The 20673-nt window shown below is 42.4% G+C and overlaps 1 protein-coding gene across 1 annotated transcript in view; it reads right to left on the minus strand.

The window, feature by feature from the left end:
* gucy1a2 (guanylate cyclase 1, soluble, alpha 2) overlaps nt 1-20673 on the minus strand; it is a 72207-nt gene that overhangs the window by 8133 nt on the left and 43401 nt on the right. Inside the window, exons 5-7 of the mRNA XM_084064081.1 lie at nt 10466-10678; nt 8328-8600; nt 3741-3884 (exon numbers count right to left, since the gene is read on the minus strand). Of these exons, the coding sequence (XP_083920207.1) occupies nt 3741-3884; nt 8328-8600; nt 10466-10678 (630 nt within the window). The remainder of the gene's footprint in view (nt 1-3740; nt 3885-8327; nt 8601-10465; nt 10679-20673) is intronic.

Consider the following 20673-nt stretch of genomic DNA (forward strand, 5'->3'; position numbering starts at 1 on the left):
CTAAGTATAAACCATGTTTAACTCCAATTCCAACCCCTAAATCGAACCTCTAAATGTCTAATCCTAATCCCAACCTTGTCCTAATTGTAAACGTATCTCAAAAAATCTTTACTTTTTAACTTATTTATGAAAAAGAGAAAAAAAAAACCCATAAAACTATACTTTTTCTTGTGAGCGGCAGGGACGTGCACAGATAGACTCTAGGTGGTGCTAGAGCCCCTGCCCTTTGCCCTCTTGACCAGAAGTGCCCTTTTGAAAAAAAGAGGGAAAAAAAGTTTTTTTTCCCCAGTTTACAACGGTCTTCAACAGGGGGTCCGGGACCCCTATGGGGTCCTCAGAGTTACTACAGGGGGTTCGCCAAATCTTTACGTGATATGATTTTTCTTTTTACCATAACCACTCGAAACCTGCTAGCATCCCTTTTCTGAGGAGAACTTTAGCCAAAAATAGCAGATCTACAAGCCCACAACGCCTCGCGCTGCGAGGCGTTGTGGGCTTGTAGATCTGCTATTTTTGGCAAAGAGGTATAGGTGTAGAGGGAAAAAAGAGCAGACCAAAAAAAAAAAGGTATAATTTACTTGAGCACCTGCCCCTCAAAATGTCTGTGCACGCCACTGGTGAGCGGTCCTCACAACGTCTATTTCTCATATTCTACTATACTTGTGGGGATATTTCGCCCTCACAAGTATAGTAATACAAACACACAGGACCGAATGGAGTCCTTGTGTACACGTTGTTGCTGTGTGTCTCATCGCTGCCCTGACATTATGTTAACACAACCTTCATAATCGATGTCAGCCACCGAACAACGAAGACGACTGCTAACCTTGTGCTGCTCTGAAATGCTCCACACCGCAGTATAATACCCCCACTCCGCAACCCCCTCCCAAAAATGGGGGAATGGAAAAATAACACATTAGCCAGATGACAGCAGCGCGACATAACCCATTAGCTTGATCCCTGGGGCGAGGCGCAAACAGAAGCGCTAAGAGCACAAAGGTGAACCGTGTTCCAGCTAATTGGTCCCATCTTGTTAAGGCAATTAAGCCAGGAGCGAGGGATACAACAATGAATAAATTATATCAAAGACGGAAAAGGGAGGAAATAAAGGAATTGGAGGAAGGACACGAGGAAAGGGAAAGGGAACGAGGAGTTGACAAATGAACAGGCCCATTAAGCAGCAGGCTAATGACTGTTGATGGGTCTAACACTAATGCACGTGTGGACATAACGTAACACCTGGGAATCGAACCCGGGTCTCCACGTGTGGAAAGCCAACATCTTATCAATTAGCCTAAAGGGGAATTATTAGTTATACATTTTATCAGATTTGGCTGCGGACCCCCATCTAATAATATTTTGTGCCGTACAAGAATTGTACGGCACAAAAACGTACAAGAAATATTCCAGATTTTTTTTTTTTAAGAAAAAAGGTTTGTTTTAAATAGCAGATCTACAAGCTCACAGCGTGTTGTGAGCTTGTAGACCTGATATTTTCAAATAGCCGATGTAGGGTTAAAGTGGTTAACTCTTTCACTGCCAGAGTATATTCATTAATAAACTCACCCACTGTCAGCGATTTTCGCGTTTTATAACCTTTTCAACAGATCACAGAAAATGTATATCCATCCACACACAGGATCCATGCCCCGACCCGCAGAGGAAAAATAATTCACCCGCAAGGTAACTTTCAAGGGCGCAGCCACGCTAAAGGCACCATAAACTGGCAAAAATGCACGTCTTTCCCACCCCCCCAGCTGGCCACAGAACATTTAGATATATATGATCGCGTGTCAGACCGTTGGTAAACACAAAGGGGATTCTGTTCATCGTCCAGAGAGAAGAAAATATAACCGGAGCTTTCCCTTCGTTTGTGAGAGCACGTTACAACTATGGTGTCTAGCCGAAACCAGGGCAAAACTAGTTAACTCAAGATAGAGCCGTTTGCAGGAAATAAATAAACAGTAGGTGGACGGAAGCGGACATTTTCAGATGACATTATTTCCGGATCCGGGTGGAAAGTGAACCTGATGAAAGGAGTGACAGAGAAAGGCGCAATCTTTTATAAAACAATTAAAAATGAATCGGACGGGAATTCCCGTCCGTGGCAATGAAAGAGTTAACACATCAAGTGCCAGAGGTTTTTTAAAACAGGGTAGTCCAGTGCCAGCGCTCCTTACCATTTACGCTGATCTGTTTAGAGCTGTAGAAGCCTCCACGATGATCCGGATGTAAACAAAGGGTGTGTGCGCGATGGTCGAGGGTCCCGTCTAACGACTGGAAAAATAATATTTCTAACGCGATCTGCCATTGCAGAGTGATCGCCCGTCGAAAATGGCTCGTTTTCACCACGGTAAAAAGATATGGAGATATGGACCTTTTTCTCAAGATCCTTGAGATCATTGGAGCGGACGGAGGGTACGTTTTTTTGACTGGATTCACATCCGTCCATTCCATTTTACAGGGTCCGCGGATCATTCCTAAGTTGCGTTAGAGCGCCCCATGTGGGGAAAAAAAGCCCAAATAAGCAACTACACTTTGCCAAAAATCCACAAGCAGCTACATTTCGCCTCTGTCAGTTTGAAACCACATTATGTCCAAAACTGTTCGAATTCCAAAAACTGTATGATCAAGTATGGTTTCTGCCCGACAGCAACGATTTACAAGCGACTTTACAGGAAAACGAGGCCAAAGCTGCTAATAATAAGCAGACTTGGCAACACTGGTGCACTGTGCAGAGTAGGCAATTAATATTCAAAATATGTTGCGAGTGTGAGACACGCGTTCCACACACTCCATTTATAGTTGAAAGGCCTGCAACCCCATGAGCCCTTTATGCCCTTGAGCCCTCATTTTTAAGGTTTTAAATGGGCTTGCACCTCCACCACTAAAACAGTTCATAGAGCGAAGAGAAAGTGGTGACAGAACAACAAGGGCAACTACCAGAGGGGACTGTAAGGTACCATTCAGACAGAGTGTGTTTGGTTAAACAGTCTTCTCTGTTAGAGCCTCCCATCACTGGAATAGTCTCCCTACAGAAGTAAGAGAGACCACCAACTATCTAACCTTCAAATTCAACCTTAAGAGATGGCTTAAAGCTAACCAAATTTGAAATAATGGGTAATTATCAGCTCAACTAATCGCTGGTGTCTCTTTTCATATTTTACTGTATTGTTTTGTCTTCTGTACTATGTCTTGTCTTGTATTGTTGATGATGATGTCTGTTTCTGTATGGATAACTATACTACCATTTTTTAACAGCCTGCTCAGGGACTACAGATGGACATTAGCCAACTCTGGCTAACTCTGGCTCAGTTACGTGGATGTAAAAAACTGACATGTTGATTAATGTGCACTGTCCCTGATGAATAAATAAATAAATAATGATGAGCAGCGCTAATGGATAATGGTTACTTTTCAGGAGATGGAAGAATGAAGAACCTGTGTTCCAATGGATCCAGTGTACTCATCCAGTTTAGTCACAAAGCTCTTATTTAATCTGTTCAATATTTATAAAATCCACACACAAACCTAATTTTGGGTGAAAAGTATTCAAAATTCAAAAATTGCAGATGCACCAGCTTGCAGCGCCACACGAAGTGATGCGCTGTGAGCTTGTATATCTGCAATTTTTAAAATGTTGTTCTAAATAAGAGTTTTCTGAAAAAACTTCTGTTTATGTATCTAAAATGACACAGATGCTTTCTCGGTTATTAATATCATCACCAATCAGATCTCACCTTGATAGGTTTGCCGTCGGGTGTAAGGACCTCCTCCGACAGCTCCATCATCTTCAGGGCCATGTGTGCGATTGGCTTCGCGTGGCTGTCAATCTTCTTGTGGAGCCCGCCCGCCACGCAGTAGGCGTCGCCGATGGTCTCGATCTGAACGGCGGGGGGAACAATGGAGGCGTTAGTATGACAATCACACTGCTTCACCCTCGCTCACACACAATCTGAATCATCTGTATTGTCGCATCACACGTTTACAGGTGTAAAACAGTGGGTGAAATTGATTTTTTTGGTGCAAGCTCCATCGTTTTTTTGTTATTTCCAGAAAAGATAAAAGGAAGAAGAGGAATTTATGTACATCATTTACACGTAGTATATCTATCCCGTGCGGTAAGTACCTGAGGTAAGACATAAGGTGCGTGAGCATTGCAGCAGATATATACCGTGCATCAGGGGTCTTCAACAAGGGGTCCGAGACCCCTAGGGGGTCCTCAGAGTTACTCAAAGGGGTCCGCCATATCTTTGTGATAGGATTTTTTTTTTCATTAACCACTTGAGCCCTAGCATCTCTATTCTGAGGAACATTAGCCGAAAATAGCAGATTTACAAGGAAAAATAAACTTGAATTTACACAACACCGATGATAGTCAACGACGCTATTAATGGAATCTATGAAAACGTTTAATCTGCAACACAATTGTATGCAACGTAGCGGGGGTCCCTTCTTCATCTCTCTCTCAGCAAGGGGTCCTTGGCTATTTAGCTATGACGACTAAAACTATGACTAAATATATTGACAATTTCATATACAAATAAAAACTAGACTAAAATGTTAGTGAGGGACTAGTAGTAGAACTAAAAGACAAGTCATTTTATGTTTGGTTGCACTCGGGTGTTGCGCTCTGAAAATAGCAGATCTACAAGCTCACAACGCGTCGCAGCACGACACGTTGCTAGCTTGTAGATCGGCTATTTTCATCATGCAAACAAGTGTAAAATCAGCCATTACGACGCCATCAAGGCCACCGCCAAGATACGTTTTAGTCAACTAAATCAACTGTAGATTTAGTCGACAATAATCTTAGGATATTTAGTCGACTAAAACTAGACAAAATCTAAAACATTTCAGATGAAATATGACTAAAACTAAATGGAATGTTATTCAAAAGACTATGACTAAAACTAAACCAAAATTTGCTGTAAAAATCAACACCGTGTCACTGGTATCATCCACAGGTAGGCCCATGCATGGTAGGCAGGGTTTCTGAACGGCCCACAGCCCTCTCCTCTGAGACACAGAGTGAGTGCACAGAAATGGTGCCATCTTATAATTAGTCAGGAGCAGTGGTGTAAAGTAACTAAGTACATTTTGTCAATACTTTTACTTCTACTCCACTACATCTCAGAGGCAAATATTGTACTTTTACTCCACTACAATTATTTGAAAACTTTAGTTACTAGTTACTTTTCAGATATAAATGATTATATTCTAAAACATTGCATTAACCACTTTAGCCCTATTTTATACCTATATTTGAAAATCTACAAGCTCACAACGCTTCGCATCGCGTTGTGATCTGCTATTTTCAAATATGTGATCTGCTATTTTCAAATATTTTAGTACTTTTACTTTTGGTACTTTACTGGAGTAAATTTTGAATTCTGGACTTGTACTTGTAACGGGCTATTTCTATATTGCAGTATTGGTACTTTTACTTAAGTAAAGAATTTGAGTACTTTTTCCACCACTGGTGAGGAGCAATTATATGAAGATAAGGTTGAAAATGGGTGAAGTGATCCTTTAAGGGCAGACCACTGAATCATTACTCGAGATGATACGACTGCAACTATAAGATCTATTTCTATCCGTCCTATCGATCACTTGTTTTGACACCCGATCTGTTGATTGAGAGTCTTGAGGGAATCGATATTGATTACAAAGCTGTCGACGAGCTGTGGGCATGTGAACAAAGCATGTGACAATATATGCTTTGTCACCGTGATTCAGGTTCAGTGGTTCTGAAATGAATCATTACAGCTCACACAGTCAGGAGGAGAGAGAGAGAGAGAGAGAGAGAGAGAGAGAGAGAGAGAGAGAGAGAGAGAGTCATTTGGACACAGTAACCATGACAATGGGATCATATGTCCCTCCACAAACATTCACTCAAGCACTTCTTTCAATTTGCAGACACCCATGACCCCTCTCTCTCTCTCTCTCTCTCTCTCTCTCTCTCTCTCTCTCTCTCTCTGGGATAGGTGACGTGTGACAAATGGTACAAAGGTCAAGAACAGACAAAAACAGGAAAGAAAAGGTGTAACTTTTAGGCAAGAAACACACCCAGAGCCTTCTAGACAGACAGGCAGATTTTTACCATACCACGCAAAGAACCACGCACACAGCCACACGCACGCACGCACACGCACGCACACTCACACAAGCCCTACATACTGTAATAAACCGATAAACTCGGCTTGAACCGAATCATATTTACCATTACTAATCTATTCACTGATACAGCACGCAGTTCTAATGTTTGACTTCCCCCTGTCAACAAGCAGTAATGAGTGTGTGCGTGTGTGTGTGTGTGTGCGTGTGTGTGTGTGTGTGTGTGTGTGTGTGTGTGTGTGTGAGACTGAGTGTGTGCTTATCGGCCTCTCGGTGCCTAAAGGCCTGTGAGTGTGCTGTGTACACAGTGTATCACTGTATATTATGCTCAGCAGCATATCATTGCTGTCGGGTAGAAACCTCTCATCTCCATATTCTAACTTCTTGTGTTTTTTGGCGAACGAACGCCCTACTTGATCACACTTCAGCGTCACATAAAAGCATCAAAAGTAGCAGATCTACAAGCTCGAAACGCGGCGCGAAGCGACGTGTTTGGAGCTTGAAGATCTGCTACTTTTGTTATTTTTTTTATTTGAATCATGAGAAGTAAGAGTTTTGGAGATATGAGTTTTCCACAAGACAGACGATATACATATACAGTGTTGGTTTTGCTGTAACATATTTTCGAGCAAGTATAAATTAAGTGTATACTTATATACTGTTAAGTGTATACTGTCGGGTGGAAACCTTGTATGTCCATAACTGTTCTGTTTTTTATCATTTAAAAATAACAATAACAAAGTGAAAATAATCACGATGTGACGTGTCGTCAGCTTGTGGATCGGCTATTTTCAATACTTTTTTGTGCGACACTGTTGTATGACGAAGTAGGACATTAATTTACGTTAAAAAAAAAAGGTTGAAATATGGAGATACGAGATGTCTGCCTGATGGTACAGTATGCAAGGGATAATGCATGGGGAGGTAGTCATTATTGAAATTTAAAGCCCGACAGGGCGATTAACCACCGAGGCGTATTATCCCGCTTATTACACGGCTACTTAATAAATACATAAATACATTTACCCAAAAGTAACAACAAAACGAAGTATTTCCTTGCTTACGGCAATGAAAGTATTCCATAAGTATTGGGCTGGGCGGACAAGTTCGCCTCGCAAAAACAAATGACGAAATGGAAAAAAACTCGCCCCAAAACACACTCGCCCCCCATTCTATTTACTGCCGATTTGCCTGTAATACCGCCGGATTTGCCCCGGGGCGACTGTGTTTTGGGGCGAGCGTTTTGGTATTCCCCCGTTGTTGTGCCACGATAAACAAGGAAGCGCAGTGGATCAAATAGAATGACTTCTCGGTTATTGCATCGTCTATTTCTCACTTCAAATGTTTTCAGAAACATTCTTGAGAGCAACGTTTAGTTGTAAATGACATTGTTGGTTTGTTTACATGGCTGTCATGTTGGATAAAGCATATAACCAAGCAGCACAGGTTGACATGAGCAGGTGTTCTGAGTCTCTGATTACACAGCGGTCCGTTATAGAGCTCATCGGTCATTATCCAGAAATAATGACCGATGACTGACCAATCAGAATCGAGCATTCAACCAAGCCGTGTAACAATAAATAAGCGTGGCTCACACCAAAGATTTGAAACATGACAAAATCCTTTTTCAAGATTTCTGCTTCGTTGTGTGACAGTGTCGCGTGCCGGAAGTGCCAAAGCTCAAAACACTTGGCAACACCATTGTATGACGGAGCAAAAATTAAACGCATGAGTCTTCAACAGGGGCTCCGGGACAAACTTTCATCTGTGGCACTTAACCCATTAAGACCTGAAGCCGATTCTACAAAATGTCTTCTAAATCCCAACAGTATTCTGAAAAACGTATGTTTCTATATCAGTGGTGCTCAAACCTTTTTATGTCAAGGACCCCCAAAATGATATGTATTTGGCCGCCGCCCCATCTGAAAATATTTGTGTTCCAGGGACCCCCCAGAAGCAAAGATTTGAGTTAAAAATGTTCGCTTTAAAAATATATATATTCAGAAGATTTGCACACATTTTCACGATTTTTCAAAAATAGCAGATCTACAAGCTCGTAGCGCGGCACTCGCTTCCAGGTCTTAATGGGTCAAGGCCAGATGTAACTGTAATCCATTTAATAAATGGTTAAATATACTTATGACGTGAGTGTTCCTGACTGAAGGTAACTTTCCAGCCCTGTTGGAAGGCTACGCGACGTTTGCGTTTACCTTATAGACGTCCAGGATGCCGCACTGGTAGTCGAAGCGCGTGTACAGCTCGTTGAGCATGGAGATGACCTGCATGGGCGTGCAGTGCGCGCACACGGCCGTGAAGCCCACGATGTCGGAGAACAGCATGGTGACGTCGTCGAACTTGCGCGCGGGCACGTGCTCGCCCTGCCACAGGCACTGGGCCACGTTGCCCGGGAAGATGGAGTACAGGAGGTCCACCGTCCTCCTCTTCTCCTCCTCCAGAGCCTGGTGGGTGCGCTCCAGAGTGGCCTGATGGAGGACGAGAGAGAGAGAGAGAGATTAGCCTCATAGCATAATTGCCTAAGTCAGGGATCTTCAACTAGGGGTTCCGGGACCCGCCTAGGGGGTCCTCAGAGTAACTACAGGGGGGGCCGCCAAATCTTTGTGTGATAGGGACTTGTTTTTTACACTAACCACTTGAACCCTATCATCCCTGGCTATTCTGAGGGGAACATTAGCCGAAAATAGCAGATCTACAAGCTCACAACGCCTCGCATCACTAGGCTATTTTCGGCAAAGAGGTTTGGTGTAGAGGGAAAAAAGAGCAGACCAAGTACAGAGCCAATGGTCACGTTTACAAAGTATTGAAGGTTTAAGTGGTTAAATGTCTGAAAACACAGGGGCGCCTGCTGGCCTAGCGGTACGGTCAGGCGCATACCTCATACGCTGGTAATCCAACGTGACCACGTGTCGCGGGTTCGATTCCCGGTCCCAATGACCTTTGCTGTGTGTCACCCCCGCAACTCTCTCCCCATTTCCTGTCAGCCTACAGTTCTGTCAATAAAGGCACGAAAAAGCCCCCAAAAAATATCTATAAAAAAATCTGAAAACATATTTAACATGACATGACAGACACTCAACCGGCTAGGTCTTGCCCAGAGTGGGCAAAAAGTCATTTCAAGTCAACTTTTTGACTAAGGCAGAAATGATTTTTAACATAAGAAAATAAGGCAGGATGAATCAGCAGTGTTAGTTTTTGCTCATGATTGCGACTGGTTATATCAGTCGAATATTTACCCGAACCCGGGTAGGCCAGCTACCCGGGTTTGTTCGGAGGACAACGAGTTATCTCGTAGTTGGAGCCGAACTCTTGCATATAGAGTCTCAGTCAGGGGCGGAAATCTGGCTTGAGGCTGGGGGGGGGGGGTCGGCCCCGAAATCGTGCACGCGCGACTGAGTTCAATCAGTTCAAAAATGGTCTCAGTGGAATCTGTATTGATGATTCGAGTCTCAGTGGAATCTGTATTGATGCTTCGTGTCTTAGAGGTAGTTAGTGTCTCTGGGTATCGCCTCAAAATAATACTATGCCAGAAGACAGCACAGCAGTAAAAGTTACAGATACAGACAGTGTTAATTTCGTCGACTAAAACTTTTACAGAAAATGTCACTGACGAAAACTAAATAACAACTGAATAAAAACTAAGTAATGATGACTAAAACTATGACAAAATAAATTGACAATTTCTTCAACAAATAAAAACTAGACGAAAATGTTAGGGCGGCACTAGGAAAACGCGAGATCCAGTAGAACTAAGACAAATCATGTTATGCTTGGTGTCACCAATAGCCGATCTACAAGCTCAAAATGCGTCACAGCGTAACGCATTGTGAGCTTGTAGATGTTTTCAGCACGCAGCTTATCATAAATCAGGCATTACGCTGCCATCACGGCTCACTAAAATAGCTATTTGCACCATTTTTGTCTATTTCTTAGGTAATATTTGACAATTTGGCCAATGTTTGATAGTTTATAGTATTGTATTTTGATTACTTTTGACGAAGTAATAGTCTTAAAAGTCCTTAAATTAATTGTCACTTTAGAAATGTACAGATACTTTGTATACACTTGTACGGTATGATGGTTTGTTTACTGTTGAGTGAGAAAACAATGTTGCACATTAAGCTAATCATCTGGGGATGCACAGTTTGAGAACCACTGGAATGTGTACAATCCTCCGGCCTGATTTATTTATCTTTTGAAAGAATTTAGAATAAATATAATAAACAATAAAAAGAAACAGCATATTTACTTGCAACCCAACGGCATCCGTGAATTCAAAACCAGTCCTTAAGCGACCCCTACACGAAACACCAGTATCCTCCAGTATTCTAACCTTGAGTTTGTCCATCCTCTTCTTGAGGCCGTCCTGGGCCTTGTTCTGCTCGCCCACCAGGATGACGTCGCGCGTGGCGTCGTGGATGGGGATGTCTGACAGATGGAGGCCCCGTCCCATCAGCTCCTCCAGCTTGTCCACCCGCGGAGAGCCCAGGAACACCAGGGAGCAGGACTCTGGGACGTGGAGCATCTGCCCCTTCAGCTCCATCACCTGGACGGGGGACAGAGAGCGACAGAGGGTTCACGTCAAGATAGGAATATATCGTTTTCATCGGGTGGAAACCTTGTACGTCCAAAAACTCGTGCTTTTCAGGATTCAAAATTTCAAAAATAACCAAAAATGGGCGATCTACAAGCTAAAAATGTGTCGCAACGCAACACGTTTTTTTTTTATTCAATTTTTGTATTTTTATCCCACGATTTTGTAACTCCATTTTTTTCACCCAGTGCTAAGTGTCTGAGTAATCGTGGGCACTACACTCCCTCTGCCAACCTAGGGAGAGCTCAGAGCCGATGCTCATGCCTCCTTCAATGCATGAGAGCTAACAAGGCTTCTTGTCACCTGACAGGGGAGAGTTTCCCTGGTTGGACGTAGCGCGTGGAAGGAACACGTTATTCCAACCAGTTCCTTTCCCCGCCATCAGGCGCCCCGGCTGACCAGGGGGAGGCAGTATAGTGACCAGGATTACTGCATGTTTTTGTGAAGGTACCTACCCTACGGAACACGGGGAGAACATGCAAACTCCACACAGAAAGGCCCTTTCGACAACCTCACCTAGGGTATGGGCACTGATGGCGCGGAGGAGAGGACACGCCCACAGCGTCCCCTGCGGGAATCGAACCCAGGACTTTCTAGCTATGAGGCGACTGCGCCACCGCGCCCCCAACGCGACACATTTTGAGCTTGTAGATGGCCTATTTTTGCCACTTTATCATACTACACTTTTCCATACTACATACTGTAGTATGATAAAGTAGGGCATTGATTTACAAAAGAAAATGAAAAATCATAAAAAGTTTAAACATGAAGATAAGAGGTTTCTGCCCGACAGCAATAGTTCTCAAAGTGGGGCCTGAGGACCCTTAAGGGTCCTGGAGGGGGTTCCAGGGGGCCCACAGCAAGATTAGCTGAACTAATTTAACCTAATTATACTTTGAAAATAGTCTATGTACAAGTTCACACGGCGTCATGATACGATGCACTATTCTATTTAATTTTTCTAGGAAGATTCTGAAAATAAAATTACACCAAATCTTCTCTGATGGGGGTCCCTGAGACAAAATATTATCAGATGCGGGCGTCCGCAGACAAATTTGGTGGTCCTTGACATGAGAATGTTAGAGAACCACTGTTTTTAGTTAACAGAGAGTACATTAGAGTTCATGTGATGATGTGTTTGTTCAAAGGATCAAAGCATCAGGGCATTTCCCATAAATGACCTCCAGACACAAATCAAAGTGAAAGTGTGGCAGCTGTCTGCCTTGTGGCGATGACAACACAACACTGCTCAATGTTCAATGTTCACTTAACCTCGTTCCCACGCTTGTCTCATCCCAAAAGGACAAACAGTCCCACATGTTTCCCCCCTTTTTTGTTCCCTCCATTGGCTCCCAGTTGCTGCCCGCAGTGCAAAACATTGAAGTTGGCCTCAATTGTCATGCTCTGGGAATGTAAACAGATCAGCACAGCATCAATGTAACTCCCTTTGGCGGTACTTATTGTACTTGAACTTGGACCCGTTCAGTATAGCGGTTCTCGCCTCGCTTAACGTTCAATACACAACCCCACCTGAGTCACAGTAGAGGCATGATACTCCTGGTTAAATATTACTCCACTACGTCGCTCAGTCAAAACTTCAGTTAAAGAATTTGTGTACTTGTTTAAAAATACTTAGATATTCAAAAGGACATTTGCTTTTTAATATCAATGCATTATTCTAACTCTCCAAAACCCATAATGAATGCAATGAATGCTTGTGTGCAAGCGTGCGTGCATGTGCGTGTGCAGCACATCACTTTGAGAAAGATATAGGAGAGAGATACAAAAAAAAGAGAGACAGAAACAGAATCATATTATGTAAATGTTGGTTTATTTAATTTTCTCACAGCACTAAAATCCCTTTAAGCTGAACTGCAAACTGATGAAATTGAAGTCAACGCCATGAGGGGGAACAACCACCTTGCAGTTGTACCACTTGTGGTACACAGTGTACACATTTGTACAAGTGAGCTTGCAGATCGGCTATTTCGGAATAATGTATTAGCGCTCGGGTGGTGCAGTGGTGAAGTGCCTGCCCACCACTACGTCTGGGGGTTAGAATCCACAGTGGTGCATCCGGTTTTGTCGAGTGTCTATACCAGGGGTCTTCAACGTTTTCAGGCCAAGGACCCCCTAGCTGAGAGAGAGATGAAGCAGGGACCCCCTCTATATTGTATAAAATTGGGTTTCAGATAAACTTTTGCTGCTCTTTTTTCCCTCTGCACACCTATAACTCTTTGCCAAAGATAGCCGATCTACAAGCTCACAACGTGTCGTTGAGAGCTTGTAGATCGGCTATTTTCAAATAGCCAAAGTATGTATATAGGGCTAAAGTGGTTAATGTACGTTAATAATCAAAATCTACTACGTAACTGGTAACAAAAATGTCCAAATAATTGCAGTGGAGTAAAAGTAAAAGTATTTGCCTGTGAGATGTAGTGGAGTTGAAGTAAAAGTACAGAAAATTGGAAATACTCCAGTAAAGTAGAAGTACCTCAAAAATGTACTTAAGTACAGTACTTGAGTAAATGTAAATGTACTTTACACAACTGCAAACAGAGGACTGGTGTGGTTGGAGGCTGGTCCGGAGGAAGACAGCAGATGACTGTGGGGACAGCCAGTACTGACAGTTATATAACTACTATCGTTGTAACTACAATTTACAATGTAAGCATTCAGCACAGCGGCTCTCAAAACAAACAGTGGTTCTCACACTGTTCAATCCCAAGGACCCCCCCCCCCCCCCCCGCCCCTGAGAGTGTACAAATGGAACCAGATGCATCCTGCAAGAGTCCATTCGGTTCCATTTGTACACTCTCAGAGTTACAGATCCATAAGGAAAGAAGAGATCTGGGTTGCATTTTAGACAATCTTTCTGGTGAAAAAATGGCAACAAACCTAATCAATATAGTCAAAAGTCAGATTTTTGATCAGCAGGACACTAGCTGGAGCACTCATCCAACTTTTGACTCTAGGTTTGACTCTTATGGATATGAAGCATCAACTGACGGTGAGAAAACGATAATGTTACTTCCGCCGAATTAGTAAAATTTTCGCCAGAAACAGACTGTATCAAATATAAGTGACTGACTATCATAAACGATACAGAACCTCCTCCCTGACAATATCGCCAGGACAGTTTGTTTATTTTTGGACCACAATTCTTATATGCGACGATTCTATGTTGACCCAATGTTATTCTACATAGAGAAATGACTTTACGAACCAGGGGATGAACGAGTGACGTCAGGACTTTTGTACTCTATGGGCCTGGTTTTCTAGATACTCAAGGGACCTGTCAAACTACTTCAAAATAGTGAGAAACGCCCACGGGCACAACACCAGAGGGAGCTCCACTGATCTCATTCCCCCCAGATTCAGAAACAAACATGGGGATGAATTAATTCCACTATTATGCATGTGGAATGCCATCAAAAAGTGTGACTCCCTACCCTCCTTCAAAACTACGTGGAGTCTGAAGAGGTGAGTGTTCAGACTATGGTGGAAAATTGGTTTTATTTTATTCCACAGTCTGGGAGCCAGGAGGGTGAGATGAGAGTAGGAAGAGTCTATAACCGTATTGTGGGTGCAGAGTGAACTGAGAGTACACACACACTGACAGTGTGACAGGTTCTGGATACTACAGCAGCAATGAAATACTAACATCCATGTAGTAGTAGAGGTGATGTGAAGTTCAGCACATAAGCTGGATCCAGAGACAGTTGACTGGCTGGCTGATGTTGATAAAGCCAAAGTGGGCCCAGAGGGGTCCCCAAAAAAATGAGTTATTATAGAATCAAAATCAATTTAAAACAGACTAGCACCATGGACAGTGACAAGGTGATGAGTGGTAAACGGACTAGCAAAAAATAAGCAATATTTGAAAAGTAATGATATAGTGTCTAAAGCATGTAGGAATTGTGGTAAACTTGTGAACTGTGCGTGCATGATGTCACAACAGCCGTGACCTCCACAAAAGCAGTGCTGTACATCTACACAGGTCAAAGTGACCCTGATCTGAATGGACACAAATACACTGAACTCCTACAGCACCTGTGCATACAGCATGTTGTGGACCAGCATCATGGACGGTACCATGGTGACCTACAGTATCAGTGTGAATACACAGTTACAGTCTATACATCTCTGTCTCTGCCAACTGCCTTAGCCCAACCTTATTCAATGCATCTCAGACAATGCATCACAGCACATTTTTGAGCGGTGTAGCCGCTCCTATAAGTGGGGTTGGGAATTAGTCTTTCCCTGTACTGTGATTGGCTGACTCTATTCACACCCTTTTTGCCATACCGTGATTGGCTGACTCTATTCAGACCCTTTGCTTTGATTGGCTAGCGAGACGGATGATGAAATAATAACCTATAAATAGCACCACGCACAAAAAATAAAAAAAAATAAAGTGAGCTTCCATCACTGTGATGACCAGTGTTGTTTCTAAATAACACCGCTCACTTCACACTGGGTGTGATTTTTGAGTGGTGCCAACCACTCCTATATCTGACTTTGTCCGTGTGTCCGTCCGTATGTATGTATGTCCAATAAACAAACATTGATGACAACATCAATACGGGGCTCATCAAAGGCACCACTCTCTTCACACAGGGTGTGATTTTTAGCGGCGCTAGCCGCTCTATACCTGACTTTGTCCGTGTGCGTCAACGTTCTGATTGGTCAGGTGCGTCAACAAAGTGATTGGTCAAGCTTCACGTGACACATGGCTATAAACACATTATAAACACATATCGATGACAAAATGTATCAAAGGCGCCGCTACCTTCACACAGGGTGTGATTTTTTATTTAGTTTCAGTCATAGTCTTGTGAAGAAAATTCCATTCCTTTTAGTCATATCTTAGTCATCTGAAATATTTTAGTTTTAGTCTACCTTTAGATGACTGAATATTTTAGTCAATACAATTGTATTTTGGGAGGCCTTGATGGTGTCGTATTGCCAGATTCATATTTAGCTGTGTGCCGGAAATAGCCGATCTACAAGCTCACACCGCGTCGCAGATGGATCTCTTCTACTCTCTTCCACTAGTCCCTATAGTGTTGATGAAAGTGTCAGTATATTTTGTCATAGTTTTAATCATCATAGGTTAGTTGTTGTTTGGTTTTTATTTAGTTTGCGTCAGTGAAAAGGGTAGTCGATGAACTTTTTTCGTCATGGTTTTTAGTCAACAGAATTAACACTGCTGGATGACCAATATATTTTTACAGCTAAATAATGACAAAACTGAGATTCTCTTATGCTGAGTTCTCACTGGCAGCTACAAAGGATACCAAACTACAAAGTGAATCTGTCGCCGAGTCACTGTTGAAGTGTTGACCAACGTGCTCGTCAAGTGTGTGTCCGACGAGCGAGACAAATATAATAGGAAATATAAAGCCTGGGCTTAAAAAGAACATGGAACTAGCGGACAGAAATAATTAGTATCCCCCCCCCCCCCCCCCATTACAAGCAGGGATTGTGTGAAGCGAGATGGTGAAATGGTTAAACAACACACTTGTTTTGTAGCTTTGTAGCTGCAGTTGAAGCTCAACTTGGATTGTAGCTTTGTAGATTTTGTAGCAGCTACAAATGCCGGGCGTTGGTTTGTAATCTTCATGTCGCTGGCCTTGATATAAAAATTAATGTGAGACCTAGCTTTGTATCTGCCAGTGTGAACAGCATTAGTGGGTTCCAAGGATTTGAGGCACCAGATTCAGATTCCTTGCTGTCACTAAAACCATGTGAGTATGCCAAAAACATCGGCGTGATTTTAGAAGCTGAACTCAGCTTCCAGAAGCACTTATCCAATCTCCATATACTAACTTTTTGTGTGTTTTTTTGGAAATTAAGGCCCTACTTGATCATACTACAGCGTCACACAAAAGTGACACGTTTTGAGCATGCAGATCTGCTACTTTTGATATTCATGAATTTGTATCAGTTTTGGACATATGAGGTTTCCACCCGACAGAGATGACATCTAAAGTCAGATGCTTCCTGTCTCAGTCAGGTTCAGAAAAACTGGTTCATGCTAGATTATTGTAAGGCACTTTTCTTTGCTGGACTGACGAGTCAGGTGTTACGTAAACTCCAGCTTGTTCAAAATGCTGCTACCAGAGTTTTAACTGAAACCAAAACATGTGAACACATCACTCCTATTTTATCTTCGCCTCACTGGCTCCCAGTGAAACAAATCATGTATTGCTTCTTGTTGTTTTTAAATCTGGTGTTTTAAAATGGCTTAGCTCCTTCCTATGTTTCTGACATCCATATACGCACTGACCAGATCCCTTATTAGATCATCAAATAATGGGGTTTTCAGACACTATGGTCCCACTTTATGGAATTCTATACCACTTGAACTATGGTCTGCTACAACAATGTCTTTAGTCTTTTAAAAGCAGACTTAAAACCTTTCTATTTTCACAATCTCTTAGCTAGGTGTGAGGTTTTTCTTTTGTATTGTATAGACACTTTATTGTCATTATGTTTTGAATGCTATGTTATACCTTTCCTTGTATTTTTTCACGTTTGCATTTGTACACACAAATGTGCTATTTAACCCATTAAGACCTGGAACTGTGTCATTTTTAGATTTGAGCTAAAAAGCTTTATTTTACACTTTGGCTATTCAAAAATAGCAGATATACAAGCTCATAGTGCGGCACCAAGTGCCGCGCTATGAGCTTGTAGATCTGCTATTTTTGAAAAATCCTGAAAATGTGTGCAAATCTTTGAATATATATATATTTTTAAGCGAATGTTTTTAACTCAAATCTTTGCTTCTGGGGGTCCCTGGAACAAAATATTTTGATGGGGGTCCGCGGCCAAATACATATAATTTTGGGGGTCCTTGACATGAAAAAGATTGAGCACCACTGATATAGAAACGTACGTTTTTCAGAAAACTGTTGGGATTTAGGAGACATGTAGAATCGGCTTCAGGTCTCAATGGGTTAAACACATTTGCCTTGACTTGACAGCACGTTCATTACAGTGCTTCTTGGCCAGCACCATGAGTGGTAAACAGACTAGCACCATGGACAGTGACAAGGTGATGAGTGATAAACAGACTAGCACCATGGACAGTGACAAGGTGATGAGGGGTAAACAGACTAGCACCATGGACAGTGACAAGGTGATGAGTGATAAACAGACTAGCACCATGGACAGTGACAAGGTGATGAGGGGTAAACAGACTAGCACCATGGACAGTGACAAGGTGATGAGTGGTAAACAGACTAGCACCATGGACAGTGACAAGGTGATGAGTGATAAACAGACTAGTACCATGGACAGTGACAAGGTGATGAGTGGTAAACAGACTAGTACCATGGACAGTGACAAGGTGATGAGTGGTAAACAGACGAGTACCATGGACAGTAACAAGGTGATAAACAGACTAGCACCATGGACAGTGACAAGGTGATGAGTGATAAACAGACTAGTACCATGGACATAGGCCTGTCACAATTATTACATAATCGTCTAATCGCAATTATTTTATATAATCGCAATTATTTTTTGCATAATCATCGTAATCATTTTCATGTTAAAAAATGTCATATATTTTCAAAAAAATGTCAAAGAATAGTAATAGCAGATCTATAAGCTCAAAATGCGTCGTGATGTGACGCATTTTGAGCTTGTAGATCGGCTATTTCCACTATTAATGTTTATTTTTAAGACATTTAAACTTTTTTTTTAATGTTATTTGTCATATCTGCCCTGTGCAACTTTTGCTTACGAAAGCTAAAAGCCAAACAGAAATGTAATTTGTATTCATAATGTTCCATTCATTTTCAACGACAGGAACACAATTAAATCGTTCATCGCAATTATTTGAGTGATAATTAATCGTCAACTTACATTTATAATGGTGACAGCTCCACATGGACAGTGACAGGGTGATGAGGGATAAACAGAACATGGGAAATCAAAAAGCCACTTTGCTACATGAAAATGTAACTCTCTCTGCCTTTAACCACTTCAACCCCAGCATCCATATTTTTGGAGGAACATGAGCCAAAAATTGCATATCTACAAGCGGACAACGTGCTATTTTTTGGCGTAGACGGGTCAAAAAAAGTGGTCCAAAAACAGCAGATATGTAAGCTTTCAAGTGCAAAGCGTGGGAACGAGGTTAACAGAGCAGTGAGCGGTGTTGTGTTGTCATCGTCACAAGGCAGACAGCTGCCACACTTTCAATTTGAGTCGTGTCCGGACGTCAGTTAAGGGAAATGCCCTGATGCTTTGATCCTTTGAACAAACACATCATCACATGATCGCCTCATGTCCTCTCTGTTCCTTAGTATAACCTCATCCATCCCTCTCTCCCTCCCTCATACCCACCTGCCTAGGTGTCAGTCATTCTGCCCATTGGCTGCATCATTTTAAAATACAATCAACAGGCACACCCATCATCATCATCATATTATGACACAGCTCAATAAAGAAACATCCATTTCCGAGCGTCTACAATCCCAAGGACGTCTAAATGCAGTGCAGATAAGTGGGTCAGTTGCGTCAATGATTTTTAACAGAAAAGCCGAGACTTACAGAGAGACATTTAAGATAGCACAGCAGAGAATAACAGAGGCAGTATGTCAATAAGTCATCCAACCACGACTTCAATATCTGGGTAAGAGAAGGAGATGACATTAGTAGCCTGGTTAAACCCTCCCTCCGGAAATCTCATTTCCATTTGATTCCAGGAGTGAGTCTGGCATGAACGCCCATTCTGCAATATTGGCTGTGGGCTGGAGTTGGGCGGGAGTAATACCGTTGACTGACAACCCCTTCAGCCAATGATCGTTGTTCCCCTCCAGCCAATCAGCAGACCTCCAGACTAATGTGACGCAACAGGACTTTTGAGACGACCATGCCCAAAATAGGTTGCCTTATTGGGATATATGTGTGGCACTGCCCGCCCCTCCCGGTTCTCTAAATTTTTATTTTTAAATAGGCTCTGTCATGATTAATTGACCACATATATGAAGTTAAACAACTAAATTCTATCCAAACGATATCTTATAAGTAAATTCCGTGCCTCAAAAAAGAAGTTTGAGACCGTTTTAAAAATCGAAAGTAAAAAGTGTAACTGGCCACAGAAACAATGGCGGATCGTTCCATTTTTGTCGGCTGCACTCGGTCCCATTCGGGCTCACTCGTACTCGCCACCTGATTGGCCAACTGTCGCTGTCAATCACAGAACGATGAGTGACGGCGCTGATAGGCTCGGTTAGCTGGTAATTCCGCTAGAACCTCCCACAATGGGCAATCATGCCAGACTCACTCCTGGAATCAAATGGAAATGAGATTTCGGAGGGAGGGTTTACCAGGCTATGACATTAGTGCAGTGCTTCTCAAACGTTTCAGCTCCAGATCCAAAAGAGACATTTTATTTTCAAATGGCCCGAATTATGTAGAGGGCTGAGGTGGTTAATGTACGTTTTGTAATAATACAAAATACAAAATAACTAGTAACTAAAGTAAAAGTATAATATTTGCCTCTCATATGTAGTGGAGTAGAAGTAAAAGTATTGAAAATTGGAAATACTATGGTACAGTAAAAATACCTTAAGTAAACTTTTACTTAAATACAGTACTTGAGTAAATGTACTTAGTTACTTTACACCACTGGTTAAGACAGCAGGGGAGCCGTTAGCGGCCACCACCATGCAACATGAGTGAAAGAAAGTGGAAACTGGCTCAGCCCCGTGGACACACCAGTCACTTCTGATCCTCTCATTACCACTCGCTCCTCCTCATCCCCCCCTCCAAGCTCCAACGTAACACTCTCTTCCTTTTCCACACTCTCTCACTCTCTCTTTCGCTCCATCTCTCGCCCTCTCTGTCTTTTTCATCGCTCGCTCCCCATGTGTCTTCCCCGTGTCCCTCGCTCGAACGTTACATCTCTCTCTCTCTCTCTCTCTCTC

This window comes from Gymnoscopelus microlampas, assembly GCF_963454915.1.
Source record: "Gymnoscopelus microlampas genome assembly, chromosome: 8".
Taxonomy (NCBI): Eukaryota; Metazoa; Chordata; class Actinopteri; order Myctophiformes; family Myctophidae; genus Gymnoscopelus; species Gymnoscopelus microlampas.